Source organism: Myotis myotis, unplaced genomic scaffold, assembly GCF_014108235.1.
Source record: "Myotis myotis isolate mMyoMyo1 unplaced genomic scaffold, mMyoMyo1.p scaffold_m19_p_8, whole genome shotgun sequence".
Classification (NCBI taxonomy): Eukaryota; Metazoa; Chordata; class Mammalia; order Chiroptera; family Vespertilionidae; genus Myotis; species Myotis myotis.
In genome coordinates, this window is record NW_023416390.1 from 37,908,401 (window position 1) to 37,933,988 (window position 25,588).

The window sequence follows — 25,588 nt, forward strand, 5'->3', positions numbered from 1 at the left end:
GTGATAGTTATTGATTTTTTTCATAACATCAAATTCAAAATAAATAGTAGTTCAGAAAGTCAGTGAGAGAATCACAGACTGTTTTGATTTACTGAAGCAATGCATATTTTGTCTTTTTTAAGAAAATGTTACAGAACTTGGCAAACTGAAAAGAAATACAAACTGTGAATGTAAATCAAATAAATTTCCATTTCCATTCAGTAGAAGATTAAGAATTCTATAAAATATATTGACATGCTAATTTTTTGTGCTATTCAACATATTTAATAGCCTATATAAATATTAAAGTGTACTTAAGATCACTGAATTAGTAAGCAGTCTTGAAGAAAGCAATGTGCTACAAACATTTGGAAATAAAATCTTTTTTCTTACCCTTGAATTCCCACTAGTAAATGCATAAAAGTAGTGGGATATGCTTATCTTGAGTTTTCAAAAATAATCATCTTTGATCTTGAAAGTTAGAAAGTCTTCTTGAGCCTTCTCTCAAGCATCTTCCCCAAATTCAGTGCCTCCGCAAGTCCTGGCTATTCACTTACCCACATGTACCCCGAGTCCGCTCACTGTCTCATCTCCTCTCCCGCATCTCCAAAGGGAGCCTTCGCCACCTGCCATCAGAAGCATGGCAATAGCTTCTGAACTGGGCTCCCCTCTTCCTTGCTTGCCTTCTCCAAATAAGTCATCCTACTGTGCTGTTTTAGAATATAAATTGGTTCCTGTCCCTCTGAACCTTACTATTACCTGTGGGTTTTCCTTTTCACTTGGTATTAGAGAATTTTTGTATGATGACTTTGCAGGATTAGCAACCCCCCGCCCCCCAATTCTTTTTTACCTGCTTGACTGAGTATCTATACCAGTCTGGTTTCAACTCCATGAACACCCCTAAACTCCTTTCTTCCTTGAGGCCCTTAATCCTGATATTTCCTCTTTCGGAAATGATTTCCCCACCCTTTGACCATTTTAGCTGGCCCTTTTTATCCTTCCAGATCACTCTGTGTGCTGTTCATTACTTTCTCTGCCCCAACCAGTGGTTTACCTCATAGCACTTCCCGCTGTAATTATATCTTGTTTCTTATTCATTTTTCCTCTCCACCACTGACTAAATCTCATGAAAGTAGCAACTATATTTTTCTTATTCGCCACTAAAAAATCTGGTCCCTAGCACAGTGTCTGGCATAAATAGTTGTGTTTTAAGGTTTGACTTATATTTTGTAACTATAGTCAAAACTTTCAAAAATAATCCACTATATTTCCAACTGGACTTTTGTCACGTGTAAGAGCCTAGGAAATTCATTATTCTTTTTCAGCAACTTGCAATATATAAACTACTTTACTCAAGTGTGAGGCAACCGCATCCACCTTCTCCCACATTCATTCTGATTCCAGGATGAGTTATCTCGATTTCCTATTTCTCATTTTTTATCTCAACATTTTATTTTCAATTATAGGGCTAGAAAATGACAATGGGAAATTTTCTCTATCAATTTGGAGGGGGGATCCTCATTTTTGTATCCTTTACATTTCATATAATGAGAATCTATACTGATATTTATTTCTTAACCTACTGTAAAGTCTAAGAAACGTAATAGCACCAGAGTTCCCACTGAGCCCAGGGAGCCCTAAGGAATGGTAAGCATTGGAATCAAGGGTATTTGCTGCAGAATAACAATATTAATAATAATGATGACTGTCTTATATCGAGTACTTATTATATTATGCTAGGCATTTATAGTATGTACTCTTCACAGAAATCTTATAGTTATTCTCATTTTACAGGTGAGTGACATTAAATAGTTTTCCAAAGGCACACAGCTAGTGAGTGGCTAACAAGCTATTCAAAGCGTGTGTTCTCTTTGCTACATCATGATGCCTTTTATGCCATTAGGTCAAACTGTTTTAATGTTACTTAATTTGTAAAAATTCGTATTCCTATTGATTTTTATATTGACCTTTTTTTTCCTGGTCTATCATCCTTTCATTTCTCCTGTACTTTAACTTTTTTTTTTTGTAATGATGACTAGAAAAATAGATAGAAAAAACTATCTGTTTCTTTAGGGAAAAAAAACCCTCATAAATATTATTGGCAATAATTATTTTCTGGCTCTTTTATAGTGTAGTTAGTAGTTTCCTTGCCCTGCAAGATTTGAATAATTATCCCTGCTTAATGGAGCAATTAGTGTAAGTAATTTTATTTATAAACTATTCTGAAATCTCCCAACAGAATAGAGTATACAGATAATATTTTTATTATAACTAATCACCTACATTCAAAAATTAGTTAAAGTCATTTACAATAAATGTAACTTGAAAATAAGGTAACATCTCTGTCATGAAATGCAGGTTGCTCTATCAAGAAAGCCTAGGGTAGATATAAATATAAACAATATTTTAATTATGATATTCAAGAAATTCCAGATTTAAAAGGAAAACATGATAAATGACTCGACCTTTATGATCTTTTAAAAAAGATAGCTTTTACATAGAAAATGGGTAATATGTCTTAAGGATTTTTAATATAATGTAAATTAAATAAGAAGATTGATATTTTCCATAGTGGTTTTATAGAAGATGCAGAATATTTTTTTTCAAATTACTTTTTCTTATATTGAACCCTAATATAAATTAATGATATAATTATTAAATTATGGTGTTTGTCTAATTTGGTTTTTGATGGGCATCTTGGTTGCCCAATGAAAGATAGAAAATCCAACAAATTACTGATTAATAAAAATATTTTTATTATTTATACTATTATAAAAATAGAAATAACTTTCTTCTTTCTGGATAATTTTTGTAAATGATGTTAAATGACAATTTGAACAACCTTAAACAATTTTTGTCAATATTGTTTCCCCCGATATTCTAAACTTAAAAAAAAGAAATCTGTGCAAATTTTTATGATGCTACACATTCCATTCTATAATTTCCATTATGTGGAAAAAATATATGAGCTATTTTAATGACATTCAATCTCCACACTGAAGTTTTTGGTACATAAATGGACATAAAACAAGAATGTTCTGCTGTCAGTGATATGGTGACATGCTAGAAAGTGTTATTGTTGCATACCCAAAAGACAGTCTCTTTTAATAAGATGAAGTTAAGGCAAAGATATCTTTACCTGGAAACTAAAATCAATAGGACTTCAGATTGTGGTTGTAAGTAAACAAAATAGTATTAGCATCTGTCACATTGTGGAGCTTAATAAAGGATGGCTGTAGTTATTTCATTGTTGTCACAAAGGCAGCCTGTAACTAACGATAAAAGGCGAACTAGTTGAAAGTAATCTTTCCCCTTATGTTTATACTGAGTAAGTGATACATATGTGTATATACATACTTATTTTTCTTTTTTAGGATGTACAGAAAGTCCTATCACATGGTTGGTTTGGCATATCCAGAAGCTGTCATAGTAACATTAAAGGTGAAATCATTTCAATTATTTTAGTTTTCCAAATAGTTATGTTTTTAAATCTTCTTAAAATTGTCAGAGGAAATGAAAATAGGTCTTTGTTGCAGCTTACGTACTGGTATGTAAAAAATATTTTAACCATTTTACAGAATGTCATGTGTTCCAAATTATGACTCATTTTAGACTTAATTGAGGATTGATTTTCACTAACAAACTATATCAATGCATATGCATGTGTGAGCACACATGTGTGATTTTTTTCCCTATGCTTTATTTACATGGATCTTGAATTCAATTTTGACAGCACCAGGACTTGTCAGAATATACAAATTTGGTTTTGTATATGTTATAGAAAAGTTGAATGCGTTATAAAAAGATGTTTCAGTCAAAAAACGTATATGGAATAAAATTGTCCAGAATTTTAGGTCTGAAAAAATTTATAAAAAGTAAGAAAATTAAGAAAGAAAACAACAAAAAAATCTATCTTTCTTGTTTCTTCTTTTCCTATGGCTGCCCTAGTCTGAGACCCAATTGCAGTGCTAAAATACTTAATGTGTTAGAAATACTAATGTGTCAAAACTCTGAAGAGGAAAGGTTTTGGCTCATTTACTTCTCTCCAGTGTGTGCGTGTGCGTGTGCGTGTGAGTGTGTGTGTGTGCGCGTGTGAGTGTGTGTGTGAGTGTGTGCGTGTGCGTGTGAGTGTGTGCATGTGTGTGTGTGCGTGTGCGTGTGTGTGTGCGTGTGAGTGTGTGTGTGTGTGTGCGTGTGCGTGTGAGTGTGTATGTGTGTGTACTGTTCCTAGCCATTATTTCCACAGAAGCATTTTGAAAGCTCATAATTCAACATTCCTTATTTTTTTTCTATCACTTAATTTGGGTGGAAGAATTTCAACTTTGCCTTCTCTAAGTCTTACGGTGGTTTTCCTGTACTAACCAAGAATTAAAATATGTATTAAACTACTTTACTAGCTTAAATTTATATTGCTTTCTTTTGTCATTTGATTTCCTTTTCTGTAACCCCTTGCATTTGGTTTTCCTTTGCTACATATTAGATTTTAATCTTATTAATTTAAAAAGATAGCTTGTTTTTCTTTGATGCTTTTTTATCTTTATGTTTCTGAATTCTGATATAGCAATTATTGTGTAGCTGAAATGTCACATTATAGGATATTAATTACTCAGCTCTTCAGAGACTTTTATTTCCTCAACTATGGGAAAGTATATTATTTATTTTAAGAACCTTTGCTTAGAAACCAACTCACAAAATATTTAAGTATGAGAGAATGTAAATGTTTTTCTAAAATATACTATAGAAAAAACATAGGAACTATTAAAGAATATTTTACTTAAATAATTATTATTTCCTGAAATACCTCCTTATTTTCTTTGTTCTCAATCTGACAAATCAAAGCCAAGCATCTGCATTAGTTTACAAAGGTAATCATCATTGTTGATGAAAAATCCCCAAGAAATGGAGAACTAACCTTTTACCCAGTGGGAAACCCCTAACGGGAACTGTAAACAGCAGCCTTGTAATGGTCTGAACTAATTCTTCTGTGTTGGCTTTGGAATTTGATAAAAGATTTGTTGGCCTCCTTTGAGCTTTACTGATGGTAAAATGCCTTCTAATAGAACTTTTAGAGACTTGCAACTGACAAACAGATAAAGCAAGTGTTTAGGGATCAACTTAGGGCCAAATGCAAGGAATTTAACAAAGGTACACAAGCAGTTCAGTAAATATTTCATTGGTGTTTCCAAGTGATTCAAAGGACCTTTTGAAGTTATTGCTATGTTTCAAAAGAACTAAGTTTAAAGGAGACTGTTTGAATGCTTTTTATCAGATGTTTTAGATTAGTTTCAGCATGTGAGATGCATCACACAGTTGGCCTCCATAAAATGTGGTAGGTGAGTGAAGCTCTAAACATCGCCTGCTCAGATTCAAACCTGATGCATAGATTTAAGGTTGTCCGCTTACTTACTAATATTAACCGTGCATTGTATGTAATCAGACCTTCTTGGCTAATAGTTTCTGATAATCATTAGGACTGACTTTGCTGCATTTCTTTAGGCTTCTTAATTTCAGTGATTTATTTAAAGTTTGAGCTTCGGTGCTGGAGCTCAAACTTTACATTAAAAGTTCCCTCAGGATGTATGGGACTGATATCACCTGCTACAAGGCCATTTCAAGTTTTTTTCCCTGGAATTACCTTAAGCAAAACCATGCAGCAGCAAGAGGCGCTTTCCTAGAATACCTCTTTCCCTCTTCCTTCCTGAGGGAATTGCCTGAAATGCCAAAATTACCATCCTCCTCCTCAATCAAAAGACCCACTTCCTTTATCTTCCCATCTTTCCCTGGAGGAAAGTATAAATGAACCCGCTGAGGTTAGAGTGAGTAATAAGGGAGCATATACTTGCATTTGAAAAGAAGATATAAAAATATCAAAGATTTAAACCAAATTACTAAATCCTATGGTGGAATTTCAAGCAATGTAGCAGGTAGGTGGGTGGGAAAGAGAAATTTCAGCTGTCTTCCCTTCACCCCTCAATTAACATCACCTACATAACCTGCAAGATGAGGCCCACTCTGGGGAAATTAATTTGGGCATAAATTTGGAGCAAGATTTAGGATCAGAGAAGTATTAAAGTGTTCTCAGGCTTCTTGCACCGTTTGATTACCTTGGGATTAAGGAGACAATCTTACCCCTCCATTAAGCCTTGTGGCCTCACTTTTGTGAACCACAGACACTAAGTGGTCTTGTCATATCAGACACCGGTAAAAATAGAGTCTAATGTGCTGATTTGAAATCTGGCTGGCTGGATGTATAATGCCTGATCTTTCCTATAATTTTTCATAGAAAGAAACAAAACTGTATGAATTTGCCACCTGAAGTATTTACTCTTTTTTTCTACAGGAAGTTGACAAGTGGTCTTTTGATGTATTTGCCTTAAATGAAGCAAGTGGAGAACATAGCCTGAAGTTTATGATTTATGAACTGTTTACCAGATATGATCTTATCAACCGTTTCAAGGTCAGAAACATGGAATAAAAGGGAATTGCTCTTAGAATTAGTTATTTGAATAACAGAGAAAATGCAGAACATTGAGTCATTTAACCAGTGCACTTTACCGTGTTTCTAGTTGACAGGTCAGAGAGCTAGGGGGAGGAGTTCATCACCTGAGATAGCCATCCTCCCCTACTCACTGACATAACTATATATCCACTTGGATATCATGAGTCCATTATAATCTCGTTCCAATGACATACCAACATCCTCCAGAATTACTCACAGGCAGCCATGTAGAGATTGAAAGCTATGTTTTAAAGAAATATGATCTTCTGTGATCCTGAGACACAGAAAGAACCTTTATTGTCAACCTTTCCTCAACTAAAACGAAAAGGCTTCTAATTTACTTCATTTAGAGCCATTTTAAACAACAGGTTTGATCAGATTTCTGAGCATTCTGCTGTACCTTTCATCATTATGTGTGGAATCATGCTATTTTTAGAGCTGGAAGGTACTGGGAGGACATTTATTTTAATGTCTTGTTTTGCCATCAGTGGGGTGCTCTTGTGTACCTACCTGGTACTGGTGGAAGTGGAGTTCTTGGAGTGCCATGGGAAAAGGAATTTTCTGAGGCCCCTATGGGAAGTTGAGGTTTTATGGAAAGCTTTATTGATGATATAAAATTAAAGGGGTTCCCTTCCAAGATCCCATCTTCCTCTGTCTCGCCATGGAAAAAGTCCAATCTTGGCTTCACTGGAGCTGGGATTAAAGCCACTGCCCAGAGCTTCCCCTCCATATGAAAGCACAGTCCAGTTTAGCATCTGGCTAGCTTAGCTTGTGTTCTCAGCTGCAGGCCATTGCGTGTGGGGTCCACAGGGCCAATGCAGCTGTTGAAGGCCACATGGCGGGTGAGTGCAGGTCAGGGAGCAAGAGAGTGCAAGGGAGCAGGAACAAAGCAAGAGAGAGAGAGAATTCTTTTTCTGGGGATTATAACTGGGAGTTTAACCAATTAACCCAGATTTCACAGGCTTGCAGTAGCTCTGCCCCCTAGCTCATTATCTATTTCCCAGGTTAGACTGACAGGCAAGTACCTCTCCTCTGGCAACCCAACTTTACCGCTCATGTCCTATGTCCCCCAGGAGGGGGGAAGGGAGGAGTGTTAATCCCCTTGGAGCAGCGGTTCTCAACCTGTGGGTCGCGACCCCTTTGGGGGTCGAATGACCCTTTCACAGGGGTCGCCTAAGACCACCGGAAAACACATATATAGTTACATATTGTTTTTGTGATTAATCACTATGCTTTAATTATGTCCAATTTGTAACAATGAAATTGGGGGTCACCACAACATGAGGAACTGTATTAAAGGGTTGTGGCGTTAGGAAGGTTGAGAACCACTGCCTTGGAGGGACAATGCTCTGGTTCCGTGGGGTGTGAAGCTGTAGCTTCCTGGTGACCATGTTTATAATATCTGGCCTCCCCTTTGCTCTTTTTCTATCATTCATGTTAATAAACTAGCTAATTATGTTGAGACAGTATTACCGATGGAAAAACTAGACTTCACCAATTCTAATAGGTAAATTCTACCCTTTTAAGAACTAGCTTTCTGACTTGACACTGGAAGATATAAACATTTAAAGACAACAGTATGGGTAAGACTGCCATTTCATCTTAGTTAAACCCTTGGGGGGTTACAGTCCTTCTCAGGATTGAAAGCCAACAGGTTGATGAAGCGGTTTTTCAGAATAGTCCACATTGAACTTCAAGAATCTAACTCACTAATGTGTCCTCTCCCTAAAATTGTTGTGTTCACGTTGATTTAGAGCTGCTCTTTTGGTAAAATATAATCATAATTATTACTTTCCACAGATTCCTGTTTCTTGCCTAATTGCCTTTGCAGAAGCTTTAGAAGTTGGTTACAGCAAGTACAAAAATCCTTATCACAATCTGATCCACGCAGCTGATGTGACTCAAACTGTGCATTGCATAATGCTTCATACAGGTATCATGGTAAGAACGGCTTTGTAACTGAAGTTCGTTGGTTTAATGAATAATCCATAACATTCATTTCTCAAAAAGTATTTTAACTTAGTGAAAAAAGGATACCCAGAGGCAAATGAAAATATACTGTGAGTTTTCCAAGATTTGGACTATTGAACATTTTTGTTTGTAAATTCATTTTCCCATAGTAATCAATAATAAAAAGAAGTGACCTAAAGAACAAGTCTTTGGAATGAAAGTTAGTTACAGTGCTCTTCCCTTATATCATTGTGTTCGTCTAAACTGCCTGGGCAGCCTTTTCTCTTTTACATGCATTGCTAATCACAATCAAATCCTAATGAGTATTTGGGAACTTATTCATGTGAATTTTCCCAAAATATCCGTCCTCCTCTTTGCAACCGAATGAATCAATAGATAAGCAAATAAATGACTCAGCAATGCAAATTTTGGGTCAACAAGGAGTAGATGATAGGAACCAGGAGATTGCCTGGAGTTTCTATAATGTCTCAGAGTTTAGGCTGAATCCCAGGTGAAAAGCGAGAAGCAGCTCTTCTGAAGGTTTCAAATTGGGTGGGTTCAAAGGGGTGCAGGCCATGTGAAATCCCCAAATCTTAGTACCTTCTTGATTCCATGGGCATCAACCTAGGCTGAAGTGGTGTCAAAAAGCACGTAAGGAGAATTTTCCACCAACCTCAGGATATGATTGTCTACCTCTTTAGGATTCAGAAGTTGTACCATTTCTACTGGCAAGGGTCACTGGCACTCAGATCTATGTAACTAGTACTCTTTGGGGGCCTAGAGAACTTTAATACTCATCTTTCTCCACCAGAGACTGTGTTTCTAACTTGGTGCCATGCAGAGCCCCTAGAACCACACACAGTAGGTTGGCCTGGAGATCTTAAAAACATGTAACAGTTACATAATTCTCCAAGTTTATTGTATACAGAAAATTTTCATTATTATTTCATTTTCACCCAAGAAACTATAGGGTGTTAATTAATACACATATTCATTTGCTATGGTTTATCCAATAGTGTCTCGTGTGATGACTAAAAAATTGTCTCTTCTTTTTCATCTTCCTTTGCCTCCAAAATGCTGCAAATCCATCAATGCCTTGGGCTCAGATACCACTCCTGCCCCATGTTGCAATGATCTGTTGCTCCATAACAAATTGCTCCAAATTTAGTGGCTTAAAACAATAATTTATTAGTATATCTCAAGGGTCTGTGGTTAGAAGGGTCCCAACTAGAAGGCTATCACTTGGAGTCTCTCCTGTGATTTCAACCAGCTAGCAACTATGATTGGACATGTGACGACATTACTAGGCAAAACATCCATGATGGTTCACTCACATAGCTGGCAGTTGATAATGGCTTATGTCTGGGAGCTCAGCTGGGCTCTTAATAAAGCATTTTCTTGAAGTCTCACCAGTAATTCAATAGAAATATGCATTTTATGACAAGACTAGGGGCTCAGTGCATGAATTCGTGCACCTTGAAAGGCATTATGGGCCACAAGGCTGTGATAGGCACGGGACGGGTCTTGGCCCAGCCTCCATGCCCGCACCCAGCCCCTCCTGCCGTGGCCCCAGGTCCCCTGTCTGCTGGCAGCCCCATGCCTGCTGCTGCCACTCCCACGCACTGATGGCGCCGGCCCTACTCGCACCTGCTGATGGTGTGGAGCCATTGAGGCCAGCACCAGGCACCGGCAGTGGGTATGAGCGGTGGCTCTGGTGCTGGCTGCAGGTGCGAGTGGGTCTGGTGCTGGCAGTGGTTGCAAGCGCCAGGTGGGACCATGGCACACGGAAGCAAAGAATTTTCAGTAACCACCAGAGGCTCGCCCCGATAACAGCAATTGGCGCCGGCGGAGCTGAAAGAGCGGAGGGTTCTCTTGCTCTCCCCTCCGCTCCCAGCAGCAGTGTTAACATGTATTAGTTCACACAAACACTCCATCCATGCTTTTGTTCCGGCCCTCCGGTCCAGTTTAAGAACCCATTGTGGCCCTCGAGTCAAAAAGTTTGCCCACCCCTGTTCTAGGCTGAACTATGTCAACCTCATACTTTGTGTTTTCCTGATTTAAGTTATATATGGGAGCATCACTGAATTAAGGTGTAATTGTGCCCATTGGGCTAGATCAAATGTAGTCATGGTGGGACATGGTCCCTGGTTGAGTTACCATTCATTCCAGGAGTATGATTGACATTTAAAGGGAGGAAACAAGTTACCAATAATAAGTAGAAACTCAAACATTCAAAGATATAACTTTAAAATAGTGTAAGTTTTTTCAAAGTAGTCTGTAACCTTCTTCATACCTGTTTGTCTTTCTAGCATGTGTGCATGTACACACACACAAACATAACCACACACACAGACATTCTTTTAAAGCTCTTTTGATTTCAAAGGCTTCATGGTCATGCTGTTTCTTGCACTCTTTGCTTTCACCTGGTCTGATGTGCATGGCAATTAATGTGATAAGCAAAGTGTCCCTGACAGCTGTCAAAGCTGCTGCACTCGCCGAAATTGCTTTAACATCTTCTTGGTTTGACCTGCTTACTTGTTCCTTTCTAAGGCCTTGATCTTGACACTGATAGTGAGGTGGCACACGTTTCAAGTATTTGGCATTTCCTTTTTTTCCCTGAATTCTGTGGCTTTGAAAAAGTTAACTGAAAAATGGAATATTTAAGATTTACTCTTTAATGAAAACTGAACTGATTGAGCTTCTTCAGAACAAGATAGAATAGAAAATAATGCCTACTTTGGTATGATAAAATATCTGCTGAATTTTGAAGTATAATGCGAAGATGTATGCTATTTAAGCTGGGGGTATAATCAGAATTTTAAAAATATGATTTTGCTTAAGTCCTTTTTTTTTGGTCACAGATGTAAAGGGAGATAAAAAAGAGTGTCCTATTTCACCTCCAGGACAGAGGTTCTGAAGGTGAGACTGAAAAGCTGAGGAAGGTTGTATTAGTGGGGAAATAGAGAGATTCAAATACACAGTGTGACATTACCCTCAGACTTGCAAGGAAGACTCATTCCAGGTTACAACAAAACATTCCAACTTCTCTGGAAGACTGAGGAAATCTGGCCCTGCCTGGCACAGCTCCTACGAAGTAGACGTCAGTAAAGACGACACAGTCACTTTTTGAGAGGACAGTGACTTACTAATTGTAAATATAACTTCACTCTAGCAAGTTTTGAAAACTTGTTTATGACTTTACTCATCCTTTAGCAAAAAAAAAATCAGTGGGTTCTTTGCTTATTCCTTACTTTGGTCATTAAAAATAATAATAATAATAATAATAATAATAATAATAATAATAAAAATCTGGTAAGAGACTGTCAGTATTGTCCTGGATCTGGAAAGTATATTTGAACTAGAGGGAGTAAGGAGAAATGTTATGATGGATGGTGAAAGGAAAAGCGAAATAAATTTACAAATTTATTGACTATTTTGTCAAAACTAGGTGACACTACCAGCTTGACCGTATTTGGAAAGTTATTTTAAAAGGCTTTTCTTTAGATGAAAAAAGTAATGATAGGTGGATGTTAATTTCCATCCACATAAAAGTATCACTTCAGTGTTTTGGTTGATGTGCTGCTGTTTCCGAATGGTCTTATCAGTGTGACATTTAAGGAGCACTCCAGGAGCAGCCCAACATTGTCAGGTGACGAGTGCAGCCTGTCACTTGCCAAGCGTTCAGGGGACCATTGCCTGAAAGGGACTGTGATTGTCCTTCAGTTTGTTAATGTCATGTGGACACCCTGGGAGTAGGCAGTGCAGAGGAGAGCCCATGCTAGTACACCCTCTGTCTCCCACTCTCTTTTGTCCTTTGGTTGACTTGTAGCCCTGAGCCACAGGGACCTTGGTATGGGTAGCTCAGTCCATTTGCTGAAGAGCACATGCTTCACTGAGGGCTGCCACGCCACCTCCAAATGTCTCTGAGTGTGAAATCATCGGGGCCTTGGCAGGGGAACGCTTGCCTTTGATGGCTCCTGGCATTGTGTTCTCGATAACACTAAGAGTAGAAGAAAAAGACATGACTTGAAATCTATTTCCTTTGGAAACTGTAGCCCACTTACTACACCCAGAAATAGCCTCCCGCACACTGAAATTACTCAGTTTTTCTCCAAGCAATCTACAGAAAACTCGCCATTATGTTTCTATTCTACAAACTCTGTGGAAATTCTGATCTCAGAAATGGCTTCCCAGACAGCACTGTTTGGAAGAGTGGAAAGAGTGCAGGCGTTTGAGGCCGTCAGACGTGGGCTTGAAACACTGGTCCATGACGTCCTAGCTTGTTTGCTCTCTACTTTGGTTCCCTTGTCACTAACGTGCAGTTAACAATACTGAGCACCTTGTAGTGTGACAGTGAGGAGTCAATGATATCATATGTGGAAAGCACCTACCCTAGTTCCTGAAATATAGCTATGAGCACATACAGTAATATTAGTAAAAATCATTAATTTATTATTATTATTATTATATAATCGCTTGCTATACTGGGTAAATTATAGCAAATTATCCCAGTCTATTCAAAGGCATAGAGAAAAAAAAGTGCTCAGCCCTATAATTTATGATAAAAGAGTTGTTAATTATGGTCTTTGGTCACAGCAGGAATTAATAGGTCAAAGTGATTTTCTGATGTGAAATTCTCCCATCCTTAGACATATGTACTGTCTCTCTCTCTCTCTCTCCCTTCCTACCTCCCTCTCTCCTTTCCTCCCTCTTTAAAAGAATATATTCAATACTAGAGGCCTGGTGCACGAATTTCATGCATGGGGGGGTGGAGTGTCCCTCAGTCCAGCCTGCACCCTCTCCAATCTGGGACATCCCTCTCACAATCCAGGACTGCTGGCTCCCAACTGCTCACCTGCCTGCCAGCCTGATCACCCCCTAACCACTCCCCTGCCAGCCTGGTTGCCCCTAACTGCCCTCCCCTGCTGGCCTAGTCACCCCTAACTTCCTTCTTCTGCCAGCCTGGGAACTCCTAACTGTCCTCCCCTACAGGCCTGGTCACCTCCAACTGCCCTCCCATGCTGGCCCAGTCACCCCTAACTGCCCTCCTCTGCCAGCCTGGTCGCCCCCAACTAACCTCCCCTACAGGCCTGATTGCTCCCAACTTCCCTCCTTTGCAGGCCTGGTCGCCCCCAACTGCCCTCCTCTCCTAGCCATCTTGTGGCAGCCATCTTTGACCACATGTGAATGGCCATCTTGTGTGTTGGAGTGATGGTCAATTTGCATATTACCTCTTTATTATATAGGATATTGCCTCCCTTAAGTAAAGAATGCTGTTGTCATTCATAGAAGAAATATTGTAATTTGTGGAAGGAACAGAAACCAGAACTGGACAGATTTTGATTTGAATTCCTGCTCTACCACTTGAGAACTAGGTGATCTTGGGAAGTTTTGGATTCAGCTTTGTTATCTGCCAAATAAGGATAAATATATTTACTTACTAAATGGTCTATAAAGGGTGGTTATAAAAATTAAATGACACCATCTAATTAAAAATTCAGTTAATATTAGTTCCTTTCTCTTCCCTTCTGTCATCATTGTGTATGTGATTAATGGCATTCATATCTCCCTATAACATAATATGAGGACTTCTATTTTGGAGCAAAGCCACCTGAGCATTTCTCTAGGCAAAATGCAGCCTGCAGTGTGGATGAAGCACAGTTTTGTATTGCTTATGACTCATCAGGAATCAGAAGAACCTAGGTTATGTACTGACCACCATTCTAGTTGGGAAGAGTGATATGATTCAGCCTCATTTTCTCTGGCTTTGTCCTCGTGAATCATTTACAAAATCCATAACTTTAAGCATTCACTTTCTGAGTTAGAATTCTCATTTGATGCCAGTGTAAAGTGAATCGGCAACTAAGAAGCTAAAAATAAGCTCAAAATTCTACTTTTGCTAATACAAAATAGATGTATTTTAATTAAACAGTAAAGCTCCATGTTTCTCTCTTCCCAAATTATCTTAAAATGTAAACTTTATTAGTAAGACTAGAGGCCCGGTGCATGAAATTAATGCATGGGTAGGGTCCCTAGACCTGGCCGGTGATCAGGGCTGATCAGGTTTCCACCTCCCTGCCTCCCTGCCTCCTCCTTTCCTCGCTCCCTCAGCACCCCACCGCCACCACTGGTCACCCACCATGTTCCGCACCACCCCCTGGTGGTCAGCGCACGAAATATCGAGGGATCGAACTTCCAGTCTCCTGGTCAAGGGGACAATTTGCATATTAGCCTTTTATTATATAGAACTATAGTGTGGCAATACATAAGAGGATTCATGGAGGAAATACTATTAATAAGAGGCAGAGATTAATGAGACTAAAAACAAGAAACATGTCTAGAGTAATTTTGACAGCTAGGAAGATAATTTTAAATACTTATGAGATAATCTATGATTAACATCTATTTTCTATTTACCTTTTCAAAATTTTAGCTTCATAGTTTATATTATTATAGTAAATATTGGATGTTGCTTTTTTAAAAAATTACAGTTAAATATGTAAATCTTATATATAAGAAATACTTAAGAAAATGTGTAATTTTTTTTCTAGGAACAATTTCCTTTAATAAAACAGTGGGTTTCTGGGAGTACAAAAACTGGTTTAATTTCAATTCCTATTCATTTCATGGTGCTTAATTCCACATTCTCACTGGGGACATTGGAGGCTCAGTCCCAGTTCAGCCTATAATACAAGCCTTTAATAAGGTCATTTTCTTTCTTTTAATGGCTCACAATTAAATGCACCTATAAACACAGAGCAGTTAGTTAAATCAACTCCTTTTGATTCTGAAAATAATTTCTGCTTCAGTCATCCATGTGTGAGGCAGTTATTCTTGAATTGCAATCACTAAAGATATGTTAGCTCACTATTATTTTCCAGATTGAAGACTTAAACGGTGCATTTAAGGTAATATGCTTAGTAGAATGCCACTTATTCTGTATTTTACTCTGTGGCAAGACTTGCAATAGGCACAGTGCATACATTGGCTATAAACTTCTTTTAAAAGTCACGGGCTGGGGGAGTGATCACTAATTCTATTTTCATAGGAACTGTGGCTGGAAGGGAAAAGAACTTATTTGTCTAAAGATTAACAAAGATTTAAAACCAGGATTGTTTGATTTCATATCTTCACCAACTACTCCTTACTACTTCCTCAAAATGCAACACTGGCCCAATTCAATTCAACAGACAAATATTAAGTTCCTACTACATGCCAAATGCCATGCTAGTTTACGTGAAAGGAGCAAAGATTAATAAGAGCATGCCTTTGGCAACTATGAGACACAACAGTTGTCACCTCCTTCATTTGTGGCCTCATGGACCTACAGAGGCTTCCTCTTGCCTTTTATACTAGGTTCAAATTCCTCAGCACTAATCATTACAATCTATCAACTCTTTCCTATGCTCTGCACTATTTTCAATCTTACTTCACCTGACTCTCCAACACAACTGTACTATGAGGACTTCAATTTTCATATAGACTTCTACGGTGTCGTTCAACATTTGCTCTTTTTATTTTGAACCTCTCTGTTCCCAACCTTATATTTAGCTGCCAGTCTTTGTCCATCCTAATTCCAAAAATCCACTCACAAAATAGACATTCTATCTGCCCTTCTATTGCACCATTATATTGTGACCGTTATTCAAGTATTCATGTAGTTTACGTTATATTTTTCTGTTGCTTTGTGCAAGTTCTTTAATTATTTGAAGTGTATGGAATAAGACCACGAAGACTAAGCTTTATGTCATTGTGGATCCTCCATTCCTACCACTGAATCTCAGTGTTGTCCAATGGGACTTTCTGTGATGACGAAAATACTTTGTATTTTCACCGTTCTGTATGGCAACCACCTGCCGCATGCAACTATTGAGCAGTTGAAACGTGGCTACTGTGACAACAAAATGGAGCTTAATTTTGTTTAATTATATTTATTTTGAATATAAGTATTCACATGTGGTTATATTAGAGCAGTAAGAGTGTTATACAAAATGTGAGTGATAAACTATTGAATTATTTAAGTGGATTTATACTAGTATGTAGTGAAATTTTGGTAAACCGTCCAATTGATAACAAAAAGGTCAATGTATATGAAGCAGGTGGTCTGGAACGTATGTGAAAGCATTCGTTTTTAATTGTTAAGTTTAATCGCGCAGTCATAGAAGATATGTGCTATGAAGAGAAAATTTGATAAATCCTTGGAAACGCCTCTAAGTCTTTAAATATAAAAACTAAGTTCAGTTTCTCTAATGGAAAATTTTCTCAGAGTAAGGTTTTCTACAAAAGTTGAGGTCAGAGACATTTTATTGATATATGAGCTGTATGTTAAAATTCACTTACCTGTAATTGATTTCATAGGAACCCAAATTGGTAAGGCTATGAATTCAAAATCCAGTCAGGGTTTAAACATTTAAATAATAAAAAATTACTTTCTTTCCAATTAGCAAGGAAAATTATATTGTGTGGATTTTGAACTTACAAAACACGAAATAATCTTTGACCTCATGAAGAATTCATTATTATGCACAATTAATGGAGGTGAAATAGAAAGAAAACTGTATTTAAAATAAATAAAACAATCATGTGATTAATTATACTGGGTGCACTGAAAATCTTTTTTGTGGAATGACAACATGGTCTCTGCTTTCTAAACCTATTGGAATCTTTCTTAATTTACTAGCACTGGCTCACTGAACTGGAAATTTTAGCAATGGTCTTTGCCGCTGCCATTCATGACTATGAGCATACAGGAACCACAAACAACTTTCATATTCAGACAAGGTAAGCTAAAAAGAGTATTAAATTTTCTAAGTTAAAACTTGAAATTTATTTGTCTGCATATGACTTATTTTAAGAGGATTTAAAAATAATGAAGATACCTAATAAGAATAGGTTTAATAAATTTTAGCCAAATGTCTTAAGCTTTAAATACTTCAATCAATCAGATAATATTTATCAGGAATTTTTAATGTATTTTGTGGCATATTCAGCAACTTAAAGAACCTACAGATGTGTAATATAATTTTTCTCTGCCCAGAATTTACACTTTTAAGTGTCACATGAGTCAGACACTTATTTATTGAGACAAACGGTGCAATTTATTGTCTAAGGCATCAGTTTGATGTTATTATGTATTTGAAAGTAATAACACAGCCCTTCTGAAAAAAAAAATCTAAAAATCAAAGAAATCTAACTTCCAGGTGAGCACAAAGTGTTAAATTTTAAATAACTGGAAAATGTGATTTTAAAACGAATGGTGATAATGCCAGTTACTCAACTCAAAATACCAGAGTGGAAGTGTATTAGTCTGTCAGGTCTGCCATTCCAAAAATGCCACAAATGGGGTGGTTTAAGGAACAGAAAGTTTCTCGCAGTTCTGGAGACTAGCTGTCCAAGATCAAAGAGACAGCAGGTTTTGTTTCTTCTGAGGCCTCTCTATGTGGTTTGCAGATGGTCACCTCTTGCTATGTCCTCACATGGTCATTTGTTTGTGTTGGAGCATCCCTGGTGTCTCTTTTATAAGAAGACCCGTGTTACTAGATTAGGGCCTCACTCTTATGACCTCATTTGATCTCAATTTTCTCTTTAAAGGCCCTATCTCCAAACTCAGTTATATTCTGGGGGGTTAGAACTTCGACATGTAAATCTGGGGGGAATGCAAGTCAGTCCATAAGAGGAAGGTGCTCTCCATGTTTTTTTGTTGTTCTTGCACAGAGCTCTCCCTTCCTGGGAGGCAGAATTTGGTTGAGGACCCAGCAGGATCCACCTCACTTTATATGCATGTGATCCTGAAATGTCTGTCTTTCACTAGTCAGATATGCTTAAGGTGGAGATGTAAGTTGAGAGACAGATGTGGTTTTGGAACTACTATAAAACTCTCTATTCTTGTTGAGGAAAAACTAAACCTATTTTTATTCATTTTTTTTAAATTAATGGAATTTATTTCATAGAGCAGATTTAGGCTTACAGAAAAATTGAACTGGAAGCACAGAGTTCCCATATGCTCCCTCCCTCAACCCACAGTATCCCCTGTTGTTAACATCTTGCACTGCTGTGCTACATTTGCCACAATTGATGAACCATTGTTGATATATCATTAGTAACTGAAGTGTCCATAGTGTGCATTAGGATTTGCTTTTTTGTGTTATACATTGCATGGATATTACAAATGTATAATGCCATGTATCTACCATATAGCAACACACACTATAGTTTCACTGCCCTAATTGTTCCCTTGCTTCACATTTTAATTCTTCCCTACCCTCCCCTCCCTTTTTACCCATGGTAACTACTGATCTTGTTTTAATGTCTCTAGAGCAATGGTTCTCAACCTGTGGGTCGCGACCTCTTTGGGGGTCGAATGACCCTTTCACAGGGGTTGTCTAAGACCATCGGAAAACACATATATAATTACATATTGTTTACAGTAGCAAAATTACAGTTATGAAGTAGCAATGAAAATAATTTTATTATTGGGGGTCACCACAACATGAGGAACTGTATTAAAGGGTTGCAGCATTAGGAAGGTTGAGAACCGCTGCTCTAGAGTGTTGCCTTTTCCAAACTGTCGTATAGTTGAAGTCATGCAATAGGAAGCCTTTTCAGACTGGCTTTTTTCACATAGCAATATGCACTTAGGGCTCCTATATGTATTGTTATGACTAGACAGCTCATTTGTTTTTATTGCTGAATAATATTCCATTGTCCAGATGTACCAGCATTTATTTACTTATTCACCTATTGAAGGATATCTTTGTTGCTTCCAAATCTTGGCACTTGTGAATAAAGCTGCTATAAACATTCGTGTGCAGGTTTTATGTGGTCCGTTCATTTGTTTTATAATAATTTCTAACAACTGATTTTCCAGTTATAGGAAGTTACTGTTTTGAGGTGGAGAGCACAGAAACATTTTTAAAAATATTAGATATTTTAGAGCTCTAAGGGACCCAAAAGTGGCTGAGATCCACATTATGGATCATCTGGTCTAGAATTCATAGTCAAATGCAAGGATCTGAAGAGGTGAAATGACCTATTTATATGCACACAGTCAGCTGATGGCAGTAGCACAATTGAGAAGCCAAAAGGACACTCACTCTCAACCCAGGCTACTTACACAACTCTGCTCCCAGGGCCAGAGACGGACATAGGATGGTCCCAGAATTTTGTAACCTGAAATGGATGGACTTAGAAATCATGGCCCCTTGATGGAGACAGAAAAAAAGTTGAAATTCAAACAATGAAATATTGGGGAAGGTATTCTGTCTCCCCCCAGACTGACAGAGCATGAAGGGAAAAGGGAGACACGGAGACTGATGCGGAGGGAGTGTTTGCAGAGTATAGGCAATTGTTTGTTTTTATTTGTGTTTAACAGCAAAGGAAAGGCAGCATATGCAGTTATCATTTTCCTTTTCAAAGGCTCTTCTATATCCACTAAATCTCACAGCGAGTGGGATTTTAATTAAAGACAGCTCATTATGGTGCTGGGTCCTGCATCAGAAAATAGTTTGGGGAGTTGGAGAAGGGAGCAAATGATTTGGTCTCCATGAATACTTCTTGCTTTTTCTACTTTGAAAAGGAAAGGCAATGGACTGGCCTTCTCCAGTTGCAGCGTTAGATGCTTCTAGCCTTCTCATTTGACCATTCATTTACAACTGAAGGAAGAGCCCTAATTCCCTTGTACTTTTGGACTGCACAGAAGAAGAGTGAGGTCGGAAAAAGAAGGGAGAGAAAGAGGAGGAAGAAGAATCCTTTATTTTCTATTTTTATATTAAAAACTATAAAAGGGGGAAGTTATAGTATTTTACTATTTTCTTAAAGATTATCTACTAGGATCAATTATTTAATGGGTTAATTTTATAAGAACTTGAAAATTCAATGAACAAAATGTTGTAGTGACCAAAATGCAACCAAATAACATGCTTTTTAAAATTCTTGCTATCACCTTCACATTTTGTCTAAGGAGAAATAGGTCTTATGTTATTGCATCATGCAAAATTATTGAAAAATAATTTAAAAAACAGTGCAAGGCTAGTTTTAAGTTTAATATAGACATAATTCATGAAATCCTCACAAGTGTAAATAAATGAAAATAATTTATTCCATGTGAAAAGAAAATGCTGAGCTACATGTTACCATGGATACTGGATGTTGCTTAAAGTCTTGTTCTTTTCTTAGCAAAGACCACCTCAAACATTAAGACAATTCTGTGTTCTCAGCATCCTGCTCTATTTATAAGACAAAATTATACCTACTTTGCTACAATTAAATCTAGTTCAAAACCCCATATTTTCTTGTTGATGAAAGGTAAAAAGAGGGTTTTTAATTGTCTTTCTATAACCCTGGCAAAACTTCCATGAGTAGATTGGAGGCCATACAGATGATATTTGATTGCACATTATAGTTTTTTCCCAATGTTGGCAGCTTCGAGAACAGTGCGAGGTGTTAGACTGTGGGGGTCAGACCGGACCTGGCTTTAGCAATCTCACTTCTTGAGTTCTGCCTAGGAAAGAATTCAGAGCTAAGACTCAAGCTCTAAGAGAACCTTTATTTAGGAAATCACAGAGGTAGAAGGAGTAATTCATAGAAGAAATGGGCTTAGGAAATAAGTTATAGAGGCAAAAAAAAGAGCCGTTGGAGCTTGGGAGTGAGGAAGGTCATCATGGTAATGCATTTGAGGGGTAGGGGTGGAGGGGAGGCATGGGCATGCTGCCAAGAAGGAGAATGCTCTGGGTCCTCTTTACTAAGGGTTTTAAGGATGGATATTACAGGTGAAGTCCCAAGGCAAGATCTCAATACAACATTCAGCAGCTTTCCAGGTGTGTCCTTTAAGGGTCAGGTTCTCCACTGATTAGTTGACGCCAGGGATTGGGTTATTATCCGAGGTAGCTGGTCCTAAAGTTAGTCTTGGTGATGTTGCTTATCTGGTTTTGCCGCCTTTCTGGGCCTGGAGCTGAAATACAACTGAGGCCTAGACGTTATCTCTAGAGAGGAAAGGTCAGAGGGTCTAAACCACATGACCAGCGATATGCTAGGGCAGGAAAGGTCACCCAGGGATGAGGTCCTGCCCTACAACTGTCCATGGCTAGGCACCGAGTTTCCACCCTGGTGACTTTCTGTACCTGGCCCATCGTCCTTGCTCTGCTCATGCCTGCCACACCATGACCTCAGCAAACTTCTGGAGCTACTTGGACAAGATCTATTGAATTCTCTCTTAAGTAAGGATCACATGTGTGCTTTGCTAGCTCAGTTTTCTTTGTACTGAGCTATGACAATTGGCTAATTTTTAGGCCACAGCTGAAATTATTAAAAGAAAATGTATTTAAGAGGCATGTACTATTAGCTAACTCCATGTTATTCTACTTTTATAAAGCTCTAGAAACAGAAGGGGAAGTAAGTATTCTACTGCCCAGTAGGTCACTTCCCCTATCTTGGAGTAATAATAAGGCTTGGTTTATCTCAATTACGTTGCTTGCAACAGGAGCCAGGTTTCTTTAGTTCTTTGTTTTGTTTGTCCTTGCCTACGCGTAAACATTCAGTGATAGGGCGAGTATAAGGTGATAACCTAGGCTCTACTCACTGAAAAGCCTGAAGCAGTAAGTCTTAAGGAGGCAATTTTAGGGCTGACAGAGTATTGATCTCCAGGAGGGAGGAGACGTGAGAGGAGCCTGGTGTTGGCAAAACATTTCTAAAGGTTTCACCTTGACTTTCCTTTGGCTATTTTTGCTGCCTAACTCCAACTTGCCAACTTGAGGAATGAGTTCACAATTTAATAACATTGAACACAGTGACTCTGCTTCCATCCCACACCTTGAAAACGATTTGGCAACCTAAGAGGATAAGGAAGAAGAAGGAAGGGCTCCGTTATGTGGACATGGGAATGCTTGGGACATTTTACACTCTCTGTGCTGGAATGCTACATTTAACAATGCAACTTGAAGTGGCTTATTTGATAATCAAATGATATGAGATACAGACTGTTGAGAAATAAAAGGTTTCCCTTGATCAATTCATCACTTAGAAATATAATGTCCATTATAAATTGGTGATAAAACATACATTTTAAGTTTGTGTAAAAAATGGTTTTGCTAGTTTAATTTAATGCGAGGGAATATAATGTTTAAATTGAATCATAACATTATAAGGAAGAAAAATTAGAATCATAAATAGACCAAATGATTTTCATCATTCCCCTCTGCCCTCTGCCCAAAGTAATTTCAGTTCCAGAGGACAGGGGTGGTAATCAACTCTCTGGAAGGAGTATAAAGAAGTTGATTTATTCATTGAACGAATGAGAATGTTAGGTAATTTTTTTTCTCTCTTCAGCATATCTAGATGATCTCACAGGTATCTGGATTACAAGTAGAAAGGAGAAGCTATAAATGCATTTAAACTATGTTGTTTCATACCAAGATCAAGTGGGTTTTATCCCAAGTTCAATATTTGAAAATTAATTAAGGTAATCTATCATATCAATAGGCTAAAAGAGAAAAGTCACATGACCATGTCAATAGATGAGAGAAAGGATTTAACAAAACTCAACACCCACTCATGATAAGAATGCTCAATAAACTGGGACTAGAGAGGAAGTTCATCCACTTGAAAAAGAACAGCTACAAAAAAACCTATAGCTAATGTCATCCTTAATAGTGAGGAACTTGAAGCTTTCCCACTAAGATCAGGAATAAGGCAAAGATTTCCCCTATCATTTGCTGCCTTTCAACATCATACGGGAAGCCCTAACTAATTCAATAACACACACACACACACACACACACACACACACACACAGAAACAAGAAGTATACCGATGCATGTCATAATATATTTATCCAAACCCATAGAATGTACAATATCAAGAGTGAACCCTAATAGAAAACTATGGACTCTGGGTGACAATGATGGGCCATTGTAGATTCATCAGTTATAACAAATGCACCACTCTGGTGGGGAATGTTGGTAATGGGTTAGGTTATGCACGTGTGGGACAGGGAGTACATGGCAGATCCCTGTATCTTCTGCTTCATTTTGCTGTGGACTTAAAGTTGCTAAAAATAAAGTTTATTTTTTAAAAAATTGTCATTTTTTTAAAAAAAGGGAACTAAGACTTCCATAAATTTAGATGTTTGATTGTAGGGTTTTTATTGATGAGATGTCTTGTGACTTGAGTATTTTTATTAGTCACTCATGAAGTCTAAAGAAATCCTCTAGTAGGCATTTTCTTTGTCATTCTTAGGTCAGATGTTGCCATTTTGTATAACGACCGATCCGTCCTTGAAAATCACCATGTGAGTGCAGCTTATCGACTTATGCAAGAAGAGGAAATGAATGTCTTGATAAATTTATCCAAAGATGACTGGAGGTGAGTTTAAGAGGAATCGCAGAGGAAATTTAATTACAGGAAAAAGTTAAATTGTGTGACTTAAGGTGAAGAAAACAGATGAAAGTGAATCCCTCACTTAGACAATAAACAATTCCCCTTGATTGGCTGATGCTGAGAGGAGTACCTGGAAGACTTTGTTCAGGAGCCAAGCTCTGTGCAATGGAGCTGAATTATTTCCAGGCTAATTCCATGTCTGTATGCATTGGAGCCAGTCCATGAGATGGCACACCATAAAACAAAGACTTTAAGATTCATAGTTACTTACTCTCTGGAATGTGGTCTTACATAAGTTCAAAATTTTAGTGTCATACTAATTCCTTCATATATTACTTTCTATATGTGGAATTCAGCTTTATTTTTAAGAATTCACTATTCGGGGGAAAACATAAAAAATATACTAAAATGGCCCAGGTGCAGTAAATCTTACATGTTTCTCAAAAACATTTGTCTGCTTATAAAAAAAAAAGAAAAAAAGCGTGGAATGGTAATATGTGCGGCCTTGGAGGGAAAAACAACAAGGCGCACCCCTGTACTCAGCAGACTTCTTCTTCTCTCTTTAATCTTGGCCATCCTCATCCCCTAGGGTTGCCAGGTTTAGCAAATAAAAATAAAGGACATCCAGTTTAAATATGAATTTCAGATAAACATAGAATTTTTTTAATGTAAGTAGGTCCCTAATATTCAGTAGAACCTACTTATACAGAAAAAAAAGAAAAGGAAAAGCTTGTCTTGTTAACAGTCAGTTAATGGGTTGTAAAGCTTCCCATTCAAATGCAAGTATCTAAGGGTTTTTTTTTCCCCTCTTTAAATCAAGGTACAGAAAAGTGTCCAAAGAAAAGAAGTGACCTAGGATCAAGAACTGCCTTTAAATAAATAAGTTAATTAATTAATAATTAATGAAAGGTTACTTTCGGGTTTAAAACAGCCCTAATTTACCATGGTTACTTTTCCAAGCATTGAAGTTCCTGGTTTTTCAAGCCTACTTTTGCAGCTTAGAAACAACTATAAGATGGGGGTGGAGGGGGGGGGTTGGGGAGTGGGCAAGGTGAGCTGGGAGGAGGCATTTTGTTTTGGGAACCTAGTTTATTCTGCAGGAAACAATAGCCCATGAGGGTTTGCAGCCTAGGAAGGCCAGGATCTAATTATAAAAAGACAAAAGTGACCACTGCTGGGCTACCTGGAGAATAGAAGGGCAAAGGTAGAAGTACTAGTGCGGTGCCGTCAGTATCCCCATCTGTTACCTGTGGAAGTGGAGTTCTTATGATATTGCAATGAATTTCCTGAGACTTGCACGGGAGGATGAGTAATTTTTATGTCTGTGGAATTAAACCCCTGGGTTTACAATGTCCCATTTCCCTCCATCCCATCATGGAAAAAGACCAATCTTCTCTTCAGCAGGGCAAGAATAAGGCCACTGCCCCGAGTCTCCATATTAAAGCACAGTCCAGTCCAGCATCCTGTGTGTGTCTTCTAAGACCACATGGCTATGGAGAGAGAAAGGGGAGTGCAATTCATGGAGCAAAAGAGCACGAGAGAGCAAGAGCATCAAAGACAATAAGAGAGAAAGAACTATTTTTAAGTGGACAGCCCATAGTTTTCAGCAAGAACCTCTGATGTGTGATTGTTTTTAAAAACAAATAATTTGATCAGACCATCTTCAGGTGGCTTCCTCTACAAGCCGCCTGACACAATGAAAATAAAATATGGTTTCCCATATGAATGACTGCGGGTTGGGGCAAAAGTATGTCTACAGTTTTTTGTATGGAAAATAATCCAATAATT

The 25,588-nt window shown here is 37.9% G+C and overlaps 1 protein-coding gene across 6 annotated transcripts in view; it reads left to right on the forward strand.

The window, feature by feature from the left end:
• Positions 1-25,588, forward strand: part of PDE1A (phosphodiesterase 1A) — a 255,619-nt gene that overhangs the window by 195,689 nt on the left and 34,342 nt on the right. For all 6 annotated transcript variants that reach the window (XM_036320577.1, XM_036320580.1, XM_036320576.1 and 3 more), the window contains 5 exons: positions 3,354-3,420; positions 6,320-6,436; positions 8,279-8,419; positions 17,109-17,209; positions 23,660-23,785. In XM_036320577.1, coding sequence (XP_036176470.1) covers positions 3,354-3,420; positions 6,320-6,436; positions 8,279-8,419; positions 17,109-17,209; positions 23,660-23,785 — 552 coding nt within the window. The remainder of the gene's footprint in view (positions 1-3,353; positions 3,421-6,319; positions 6,437-8,278; positions 8,420-17,108; positions 17,210-23,659; positions 23,786-25,588) is intronic.